The sequence below is a fragment of the Typopeltis vanoorti genome, chromosome 7 (assembly GCF_054136105.1).
Source record: "Typopeltis vanoorti isolate ZY-2024b chromosome 7, IOZ_Tvanoo_1.0, whole genome shotgun sequence".
NCBI classification, from domain to species: domain Eukaryota; kingdom Metazoa; phylum Arthropoda; class Arachnida; order Uropygi; family Thelyphonidae; genus Typopeltis; species Typopeltis vanoorti.
In genome coordinates this window covers 153,597,855-153,610,083 of record NC_143555.1, presented here as the reverse complement: position 1 = coordinate 153,610,083, position 12,229 = coordinate 153,597,855, and the positions used below count along the sequence as shown (strand labels likewise).

The 12,229-nt window shown below is 35.0% G+C and overlaps 1 protein-coding gene across 1 annotated transcript in view; it reads left to right on the top strand.

Moving 5' to 3' along the window:
• LOC150105224 (uncharacterized) overlaps positions 1-7,574 on the top strand; it is a 378,667-nt gene extending 371,093 nt beyond the window's left edge. The window contains exon 14 of the mRNA XM_090395544.1: positions 6,747-7,574. Coding sequence (XP_090251670.1) covers positions 6,747-7,243 — 497 coding nt within the window. The 3' untranslated portion in view covers positions 7,244-7,574. The remainder of the gene's footprint in view (positions 1-6,746) is intronic.
• The last annotated feature ends 4,655 nt before the right edge of the window (positions 7,575-12,229 follow it).

Here is a 12,229-nt window from a genome sequence, read left to right as displayed (position 1 = left end):
GGCTGGCAATTTGGGATTTAGCCGACCAAATTGAATTCTTTTTGGTTAAACCAAAATGAAAAATGATGGTACGACATGACAAAATTCATGCCAGCTGGGGCGTCGCCCGGTTAAACAAGACCCCGTTGTTTTCGCCAGGGAACCAGGGCGAACAGCGAAAAGTCAGCTACTGGAACAAATCTGAAAACAAACCCCAACTCAACATCACCAGAGTTAAAGGTCGGTACTATCAACGTAAGAAGCCTGAATGGCAAAGAAATGGAGCTAGCTGAGGAATTAGATAAGTACCAGATCGACATAATAGGGGTGACTGAAACAAAGAAGACCAAAACTGGTGAAATCTTTCTGAGCAATAAATACAAAATGTTATATTCAGGCAATGACAATCAAGGAAAAGAAGGAGTAGCCATAGTATTCAACACAAAATACGAGGCTAATCTTCTTGAATGGCAGTCAGTCTCAAGTAGAGTAATGTGGGCAAATATGAGAATGGGGAACTGGACAATGAGACTTATTTGTGCCTATGGTCCCACAGAAGGTAGAAGTGGAGGAATTTTTTGAGGCTTTAAAAAAAGCAACTGACACAATGAAAAAGGAAAAGTTGGTCCTTGTTGGGGATCTAAATAGCAGAGTAGGAAATGATTGTGAGACATACAAAAATATTTTGGGAAAATTTGAAGTAAAGAGCAAAGCTAATAATAATAATGGCAAATATCAGTTGGATTTCTGCTCAGGACATGGACTGGTTATTACTAACACCATGTTCCAACATAAAAATGTGCACAAATTCACATGGAGAGAAGAGGCTAGGAATAAGAAAAGTCTCATTGACTATGTTATTGTTGATAGTGATGTTTTCTCCCTGGTGCAGGACACCTGAGTGTACAGAGGATTTGAAATTGGAAGTGATCACTATTTAGTCTTGAGCAGGATAAAATTGAATTTCATATTGAAAAGAAGAACATGTAAGAAAGTTTTAAAGCGAATAAAAGTTGAGCAGCTCTCAGATGTGAACTGTAGACTAAAATACAGAAATATTATTGAAAAGAAAATGAAAGATTTTGAGAACAGGAATCAAACCTTGGAGATTCAGTGGCAAACTCTGAAGGAAACATTGATTGATTCTGCCAGAGAGGCATGTGGTGAGGTTGTGTGCAAGGATAAAAAAATCAGAACTCCCTGGTGGACACAGGAAGTTAAAGAGGCAGTGAAGGAAAAGAAGAAAGCATATCAAAAGTTCCTGGCAAATAAGTCAGCTTTTACTCTTACAGAATACAGAGACAAATGTAAGAAAGCTAAACAGTGTGTAAAACTAGCTAAACAAAAGTCATGGGAGGACTTTGGCAAGAATATAGAAAATAAATATCAAGAAGGTGGCAAAATATTCTGGAGGTTGTTGAAGAAGCTTAGGAATGGAGGAAAGAGTTGCTGTAAAAGGAATTAGAGATGATAAAGGTGAAATAAAAACAGGAGAAAAAGATATCCTTGAAGTATGGAGTAATTACTTTGAAAAACTGCTAAATGAAACAAGCAGTGATGACAGCACAGTGATAAAAAACACTGACCAGGCATGCAGTCAGGAATACATATCCATACTTGAAGTAGAAAAAGCCATCAAAGCTTGAAATGTGGAAAGGCAGCAGGAGTAGATGATATTCGACCAGAAATGCTGAAGTATGGTGGTATAAGAGTCTTACAGTGGCTGCACTGCATAGTTCAGAAAGCCTGGACAGAGGGACTAATTCCCAATGATTGGAGTAGAGCTCTCATAGTACCCATATATAAAAAGGGAAATAAAACTGAATGTGAGAATTACAGAGGTATTTCCCTACTGAGTGTTCCTGGCAAGATCTATGCAAGTATACTTGAGAAACGGTTGAGAAGAATTGTGGAAGAAAAGCTTGGTGAAGAACAAGCTGGATTCAGGCCAAATAGAGGCTGTCAGGATCAGATCTTCACTTTACGACAAATAGTCGAGAAAGCATGGGAATATAACAAAGATCTGTATTTAAGTTTTGTCGATTTGGAAAAGGCATATGACAAGGTGCCAAGAGAGAAGCTATTCAATACGCTGCAGTTATATGGTGTCAATGGGGCATTATATCAAGCAATACTTAGTCTTTATTTGAGTTGTGAGTCAGCAGTTAGAATTGAAGGAAGTACAGGAAGATGGTTTAATGTTAAATCTGGTGTGAGACAAGGATGTACATTATCCCCTCTGTTATTCATTATCTATATGGATCACATTATGAAGGAATGTGGTATTAAACCTGATATCAAAATTGGAGATGTTAATGTCAGCTCTTTGCTTTATGCAGATGATGTTATACTTCTAAATAAATCCGCTACAAGTCTGCAAGATTCTCTGACTAAATTGAATAGCTGTTGTAATAGATATGGTATGAAGGTCAGCAATAAAAAGACAAAGACAATGAAAATAGGCAGAATCATTGAAAATGTCAACTGTGTTGTGAATGGAGAACCTGTGGAACAAGTAAAACATTTCAGCTACTTAGGGACAATTTTTACTGAAGATGGTAAACTAAATATAGAAATAGACAACAGAATCAGCAAAGCTGGTATCGTGGGAAGTCAATTGAATAAATTCATATGGAATAAGAAAGAAATTAGTCGGAACACTAAATTAGCTGTATACAAGACTGTGTTCAAACCAATTTTAACTTATGGATCTGAGAGCTGGGTCAGAAGTAAAACACTTGACCAAAGACTAGAGACCGCAGATATGAGAGTCCTGAGAAAGATTAGAGGCGTGAACAGATGGCATCAATGGCAATATCATATTAAAAATGAGGATATTAGGAAAGAACTTGACATTGTCAGCATCCAGGAATGCTTTAGCAGAGCTAATCTCAGATGGTATGGTCACTTAAATAGAATGGGAGAGGAAAGATTAGCAAAACAAGTGTTCTCTGCTAGGTTGGCAGGAAAACGACCCAGAGGAAGACCAAGATATAGGTGGATTGATACGGTACAAAGTGCCTTAGACGATAGAAATATAAGATCTGATAATGTTGGAGTCTTGACAAGTAACAGACTGATTTGGAGGAAAATTGTAGATAGGAAGTTAGTAATGATGTAATTTTTTCATGTAGTACTGTCATATCCTGTACACCCCTTGAGGGTACATGGCAGGAATTTGATGATGATGATGATGATGATCTTATTTTTATAAGAATGGTAATGACTTGCACATTTTGTAGAATAGAATGTTTTCTGAGAATATCATCTATTTCAAAATTAATCTGTGGAAGGAGAGTAGGCTTAAGTTTATAACAGAGTGGATGATAAATACTGCTGCCTGTTGTCATAGATTGGAGTTAGTTAATATTTTGGAAACAATGAGGCATATATTTGAGAGTATGTTTACGTAACTAACGTTTGGTGGGGAGAACACTCTACAAAAGAGTTAACGTATTAAATTAATTACATAAGATTCTATCTCCTGATTGAATCAACTTCTTTATTATATATTTATTGTAAGTCATTGTGATCAAATAACTTGATAGTGAATGAGATGTTTTAAAATGGAAAAAAAAAAATTATGTGAAGAAATAAGACAAAATATTTGGATTGTATTTAGAAGAGACTGAAAATTCACTCACCACTTGTCTCTGGTGGATTCTGGAAAATTCACTCACCACGTGTCTTCTGGTGGAGCCCTGCCTATATATATGCTGATGTAGAAAATTGAAAAAAAATTTTGTGAAAGAAATTAGAAAAAACAACTGGAATGCATTTAGAACGAGGTGGATTTCTGGAGCCCTGCCTATATATATATATATGCTGATGTAGAAAATTGAAAAAAATGATGTGAAGGAAATTAGAAAAAACAACTGGAATGCATTTAGAACGAGGCTGAAAATTGATTATATAATGGTATTACGTCAACAAAACAACACTAAATTATAAAGGTATGGTTATTATCCAGCTTATATTTTGCTGGATTTCAAACCAGCATCTTCAGAACATAACAACTTTTTATAGTTAACATGCAACAATGAGTAAGTGAAGCAATTCAAATTGTAACAAACAGAAGATCTAAAGTCCTAATTTTGCACCTCTAATGTTGTATAAAAGAAATTATTACAGTTGCATAGAAGTTAATCTTAAGATGACTATTACCCAGATTTTTGGCAGATGTGGAATATTATGAAGAAAAGTCACATTGACTATAATGATAGTCAATGTGACTATCATTATATTGTAACAAACAGAAGATCTAAAGTCCTAATTTTGCACCTCTAATGTTGTATAAAAGAAATTATTACAGTTGCATAGAAGTTAATCTTAAGATGACTATTACCCAGATTTTTGGCAGATGTGGAATATTATGAAGAAAAGTCACATTGACTATAATGATAGTCATGAAATATTTAATATTTACATATAACAAATGAAATATTTGATAAATAAATAATAAATAAATGTTGAGAAACAAAACCAAAATTCTACTGGCAAGCAAGAAACCAAAGATCATAAAGAAAATTAAATTAAATGAGAAAGAGATAAAACAAGTAAAGAATTACAAATACCTAGGGAGTACAATAAATGAGGAAGGAAAATCAAAAGAAGACAACATAAAGATAAGAATAGGCATAGCAAAAAAAAAAACAATTCAATAAAATAGAAAAGGTATTAAAAGGAAATTCAAGTCTATAACTAAGAAAAAAACTTATATATGGAATATAGCACTTTATGGCAGCAAAACATGGACAATGGGAACAGGAGATATTAGAAGACTGAGGCATTTAAAATGTAGTGGTGTTGGAGACAAATGTAAAAGATTGAATGGACATACAAAATCTAATGCAGAAGCGCTTAAGGAAGTAAATGAACCTAGAATACTGATAAAGACATTAATAACAAGAAGAGACAGATGGATTGGACATATCTTATGACATGAAAGTCTAACAAGAAGACAAAATCAAAGGAGAAAGAGGAAGACCAAGGAAAAGATACTTTGATCAAATAAAACAAAGCACTGGACTAAAAACATACTATGAAATAAAGAGGAAAGCAAACAGAAGAGAAGGAAATGGTGGAAGGAGATGCTGCTGAGCTACCAGTCATAAGACTGATGCAATAGAAGAAGAATGCAACCATATGTTAAGGTTAGGAGAATGCTTTGTAGCCATTGCCGACTCTAAATATATAATTCCTTTTGGCCTGTTACAACTTCTATATAACACATCAGTTTTTCTTTCATCTAATCCTGTATGAAGGGATGTCCAAAGTGTGATCTACCATTCCTGACTTGCTATAAAAATGGGTTGAAGGTATTTCTTATGTTTTCCAAAGAAGATGTTAACAGATCTTCCTGTCTGTTCATAGTAGGCTAAGTCACAGGAAACTTCATACACACACACACACACACTAGAGCAGGGCTTCACAAACTTCTGGATGTCAGGGCCCCCTTTGGAAAAATTAAAATATTTCACAGTCCTCCCCCTGAAAAAAATCATAATAATTTATTGTATTATAATAATATATATTATTATAATACAATAAATATTATAATAATATATATTATTATAATATTTATTGTATTTATATTCAGTACAAAACATACACATCGAATATTGCAAAAATCAAATGCAAATATTACATTTTTAGCATCTTGTATACACATTTGACATGGCACATTATCTCATATTTTTATATAGATAGGTATATTGTTATTGTACATTTGCAGTACAGCACATGAAACATAAAATGATTAGTAATAAAGAAAGAATTAAAAACATAAAAGAAGTTTCATAACAAATTAATGTGATGGATGTGTTTCAATACTGCTACACCAATATCAGGTGAAATATTTGAAACTGCAATTCTTAGATTTCTGCTTTGAAATGAAACTTATATGAATAAGCTATATTCTAATATTTATTGAGCGCCGAAATACGCAGGAAGCAAAATTTATGAACCAATGTGTATTTTTTTCCATTAAAATATAAAAAATAACAAAAAAGAAATAATAAACAATAAAAATTAAATATGTTTCTTGTAAGATGAAAAAATCTACTTAGTCTTAAAACATTTTAAATTTATTTTCATTATTTCACAGCCCCCCCCCCCCCCTTTCAACAAAATCTGCAGCCAACAGTTTGGGAAGCGCTGCACTAGATGACGGAGTTTGTCCTTAATAGAGCAGATCAGAGTTGCTAATTTGATATGTGGTGTTAAGATTATATTTTATTAATACTTTGGCTATCTTTTCAGATGTATCCCCCTATATATGAAAAAGGAATAGCAATGTTTTTCTCTTGTATGTTTGGAGAGGAAGAAGTAGTGGGTGGGGGGTAGTATTTTGTCTATTTTGTAAGAACTGTAGCCATTGACCAAAAAAGTGTGGCAAAGATAGTTGAGTTTTGTGGAAAGGGCTGCATCATTAGAACCAGTTAAATTAAAACAATAGTGAACCATCTGAATGGCAAGTCACCAATGTTGTAAGGAAAGGCAAACAGTTACTTCATTCTTTTTCTAATTTGGAGTGTTGGATGTTAAAATTTTCAAAGGAATCCTAAATCACTCTTATCTCTAAAAATTGTATCTGTGGAACAGTGCTAATTTGCACTCGTGTACCTAATTTAATCTCATGTGCATATGATTTTTATTACATGATAACTAATTATTTCTTTTTATTTAACCTTTTAGTCACCTGATGTATAATATCTTCTAAATTTATTCACTTTTCAGTTATCTGTTGTTGTTTTTTTTTTCTTTAGCTCGGAACAGATGGAGGGGATTTGGTATCCAGAACAACCGCAGAGAATTTAATTCAGGAAAAGGTGGATTTAAGCGCCCTTTTAATCCACGTGGTATTGGCAGTGAGCAAGATAAAAGAAACAGAGGAAATATGGGAAATTATAGTTCCAGCCTGAAAAACAGATTTGCTAATAAAGGTGGATATAGTGTAGGTTTGAGCTATTCTACTGCTCCTGCTCCTGCTCCCACTCCCACACCCACACCCACACCCACTCCTGCCCCTGTTGCCAACATTAAGAATACCAACACCAATAGCAGTTTTGGAAATGTTGGAAATCCTCAATATAATAATTTGCAAAATTTCAGAAATCAGAATCTGTATCAAGCTCCTCCTGTGTACAAACAGAATTTTGCCTCCTTTCGTGGTCCATCTAATAACTATGGAACTTCAACTCTTCCTAATACCACAAATAGTTATGTTGCAACTAGTTATTTTCAACAACCTGGTTCAAATTAATAGCATACAATTTTGATTATTCTTTTTTTTTTCCCTTTTTTTTTCTTTTTTGTGAACATGTTCACATGTAATCTATTTATGCTTAAATCTTTGTTTTTCTGTGCTTTTAAAAGAGACAAGGGGAAAGTGCTAATATGCACATCAGTATATCATTCCACCGTGAATGTACACTTTTCTCACATCATTCTTGTGTTTACTGTGTGAATACTTATAGTGTAAGAGTTACCCTTAATATGTTAGCTGTATAATAAATGATGAAGGAGATTAATAGTAATTGTTATTCATTTGTATAATCAGTGCATGATTTAATATAACATTTTGGAGAAGGCAATTTTTTTAGTGTATTTACTTGATTATTTTTCCTGTTGAGCAGTCTGATATTCATGTTATAAAAGAATGTACAGTAGAGTGGAATACATATTTTAATTTCAGCTACATTATGCCATCATCATCTTATCTTCATGATTCATAGTTATGTAGGGTTTTTTTTTTTTTTGTGTGTGTGTGTGTGTATGTGTGTAGGTTATTTTCGTCAGTTGGGCAGGATGAAAAATCTAAGTTTCTTCAACACAGGAGTGTCTCAAAGAAAAATTTATGTTTTCAAATCAATCAAAGATGTATTTGATAACCAATGCTATTGGTGGTATATAAAAGTTATTCTAAAACTATTTTGTGTCTGTAAAGATCATTTTAATGTCAGTTCTACACACAAAAGTTTGCAGAACCTATAGCAAACTGGTGCAGTGTGTAGGCAATGACAACGTATTGATATTTTTCTTGAAAAGCTGAAAGTTATAGTCTTAGGAACACCTCATTAGATTACTTGTTGCAGGGAATAGAGGCAGGTGGAATAGAAAAGAAGCAGATTTGCAGTTAAAACTTTAGTTGCTCCTTGTGTTTTAGCAAACTTAGTTGAAGAATGGAAAATACCAGTTCAGTGAAACAGAACTAATAAAAGTATCTGCAGAAAAGATGTAAAGCCAAAATAGATTAGCTGCAAAGATAGTGGTTGAAATGAGTGAGTGAGAGATAGATCATTGATTAGTCAGAATGCCCTCCTTAACACAGCATCAAAAATATTTAGAAAGGTTTCTGGTGCACCATCCCAAACATGAGAACAGTATCTAAGGTTGGACACATTTGAGATTGTACAGAATTAGTAGCTGGGTTGAAGTCACATCCTAAGTACAAAAAGGATGCCAAGTTGTGTAGAGGCAGAGGAAGCAATTAATGTGATAAGTGAGAAAGCTAGAGGTAAATGTTAGTCCAAGAAGAAAGAGAGAGAGAGATTTGTATATTATCAGTAAGTAAGAAAGTTTATTTTTCACTTGGTTAGACTATAATAAATTTAGTTTAATCCTTTATCCAAGTGTGAGCAAACAAAGTTTGCGCCGAAAGTAACTTCAGGACTGGGGTAAGTTGGTACAACACCGGGCAACTCGTTGCAAAGGTGGAGCAAGCCAACATCACTTCTATCTCAGTATCTCCCATAATGCAAAACACATCTCCTTGCGGATATGTATAATGTTATGCATTAAGGGAATGGCCACTACCCAGATTACTTTCCACTTTTATTGAGGTCTCTTCAGTGGGAGCCAGGCCCAAGTGGAGATACCAGGCAGAAGCATTAAGAAGGTCATCTCTACCTATAGGAGTTGCCAAACGGTGTGCCACCTTTTTATTAAATTACTCTGGATTAAGAGAAAGATGGTGAAGGTTTATTTTTCACTTGGTTAGACTATAATAAATTTAGTTTAATCCTTTATCCAAGTGTGAGCAAACAAAGTTTGTGCCTGAAAGTATCTTCAGGACTGGGGTAAGGTGGTACAACACCGGGAAACTCATTGCAAAGGTGGAGCAAACCTTAATGCATAACATTATACATATCCGCAAGGAGATGTGTTTTGCATTATGGGAGATACTGAGACAGGAGTGATGTTAGCTTGTTCCACCTTTGCAACAAGTTACCCAGTGTTGTACCACCTTACCCCAGTTCTGAAGATACTTTCAGGTGCAAACTTTGTTTGCTCACACTTGGATAAAGGATTTAACTAAATTTATTATAGTCTAACCAAGTGAAAAATAAACTTTCAACATCTTTCTCTAAATCCAGAGTAATTTAATAAAAAGGTGGCACACCGTTTGGCAACTCCTATAGGTAGAGATGACCTTGCTAATGCTTCTGCCTGGTATCTCCACTTGGGCCTGGCTCCCACTGAAGAGACCTCAATAAAAGTCAAAACTAGTCTGGGTAGTGGCCCTTCCCTTAATGCATAACATTATACATATCCGCAAGGAGATGTGTTTTGCATTATGGGGATACTAAGATAGGAGTGATGTTAGCTTGCTCCACCTTTGCAACGAGTGTACCACCTTACCCCAGTCCTGAAGATACTTTCAGGCTCAAACTTTGTTTGCTCACACTTGGATAAAGGATTAAACTAAATTTGTTATTACCAGTAAGTAAGTAAGATGAGGTGAATGACATCCCTTTTGCATTGAAGAAAGATAGAGTAGAGTTTTGGAAATGACTAAATTGGCTTCATCTCATCTCACCTCATCAAAGAATGCCATGAAGAATTTGTGTTAAAGGCATTCCTGTTGAATATTATCATCAGCAAAACTATGAATAGGATTAGATATCAGTGAGAGAATAATTTCTGTATGGAAGAAAGAGGGAAGGTGAAAACTCCTGCATTGGTTGGAAAATACAAAGAAAGGCGGCATCTGCTAGAATGTACAGTGGTTGGCCAGAGAGATATATGGCTATACAGTGGCGCTGTGTGATCGAGAAATGTAAGCAAAGCACAGTTTCTTCAGACCTTTGAAAGGTGTGTGTGATATAGGCCTGGAGGTCTGCTGTGAATCATTAGTGGTGGAATCCATACTAGTGATCATTGATTACTTGTGTGCCTCCAGGTAGTGAAAAAGTTGACTGCTGATAATCTTCATAGAGAGGACTGAGATGGGGATAGTGGGCTGTAGCTTGATGGCAGACTTTTATCTCCCTGTTTTATTGGAGTATACTCAATACAAGCTTGCTTCCGTGTATTGGGATGGATGTCAGTTGATTATAAAGGTGAGAAGTTGATATGGGATGGGTGTTAATTCTAAGGCACAGCTTTTGATGATAATGAAAGCAGGCAGAACCATAGATAACATAACTGTATTTTCAATCTGTGGTACAAATAATTCAGCTATTTTAGGCATAATTTTTAGTGGAGTTAACAAATTAAATATGGAAATAGACAAATAGAATATGTAAAGCTAGTGTGGTATGGAGCCATTTGAATAAATTTATATGGAATATAAAGCAAAATTGGCTGAAACACAGAACTAGCCATGTTAAAGATGGTGTTTAAAATTTTCATTTATGTATGTTATTAGTTAGGTTAGAAATAAAACAGTTGATCAAACACTAGAGATCATAGGCATGAAAATTCTGAGAAAAAATTATAAAGAAACTAGATCTGGGAGTGGTGGTGGATCTGAAATTCAGGGGCCACATTGCACAAGTTGTGAAGACATCGTATCAGATAATGACAGTGATGTGGAGAACCCTGACATGCAGAAATAAAGAGGTTATGATACCACTGTATAAGGCCTTGGTCAGGCCTCATATGGATTATTGTGCACAGATTTGGTCACTGGGTTTTCATGGTCATGAGGATATAATAGAAAGGGTCTGGCAAGGATTCACAAAAGTGGTCAGTGATCTTTTGAATGTGGAGTACAAGGACAGATTAAGAGAATGTAAATTACAGAGCTTCGTGAATAGGAGAAAGGGAGGGTTGGAAGTTTTTTCCCACTTGGTTAGACTATAATAAATTTAGTTTAATCCTTTATCCAGTGTAAGCAAACAAAGTTTGTGCCTGAAGTATCTTCAGGACTGAGGCAACTCGTGGTAAAGGTGGACCAAGCTCTCAGTATCTCCCATAATGCTATGCATTAAGGGAAGGACCACTACCCAGACCGGTTTCGACCTTTATTGAGGTCTCGTTACTGGGAGCGAGACCCAGAAGTGGTGATACTAAGGCAAAAGCAATGGAGAAGTCATATTTACCTATACGAGTTGCCAAAAGATGTACCACCTTATTATTAAATTACTCTGTTGTAATGACGATTTGCCTCAGTCCTGAAGATATTTCAGGCACAAACTTTGTTTGCTTACACTTGGATAAAGGATTAAACTAAATTTATTATAGAGAAAGGGACACATAAACTAGTCAGTGGTTGTTATCAGGTTGACATGGAAGAGATTTTCCATAGAATGAGAGCGGGGGGGGGGGGGGGAATAGAACAAGAGGCCATCCTTGGAAACTGTATAAGGAGGTTGTGAGCAGGTCTTACATGGAGAGTGGTATCCGCCTGTGTGTGTTGTGAATGTAGACACATTGAATCAATTTAAGGCATGGTTGGATGAGCATTGGGTGCATTGTGTACCTCCCATGATGAGTCTCTGGCTCCATAAAGGTCAGATGTTAATAATAATAACAACTTGATTTTGTTAGCATTCAATGTATGTGGGCAAAGCTAGTCTCAGGTCACTTAAACACAATTGGAGCAGAATGATTAGCAAAACTGCTATTTAATGGGAAGATAGCAGAGAAAAGGGTGATCTGCTTCCTCTCTAGGTTTGGAGGGAAAGTGTTGATAGGAAGTTAGTAAAAATATAAATCATGTATAATATAAAAAAATATAAATAATATAAAAATGTAGCACTATCATGCTATACTCTACTTCCATTCCATGAACTACATATAAGGAATTTGATGATCATTAGGCTAGAAAACTTTGGTATCTAGATATTTGTTTTAGCCTATTCAAGAATGGACAAATAACTTAGAGACAAAGAAATGCCTGGAATTTAAAATTACAGACATATGTAAACTTATTTCCATATACATTGTATCTTTAATAGGTGATTATAGACCACAGTTCATCGAGAAAATTGCATGCTATCTTACTAGGCTTCAATAAGCAATA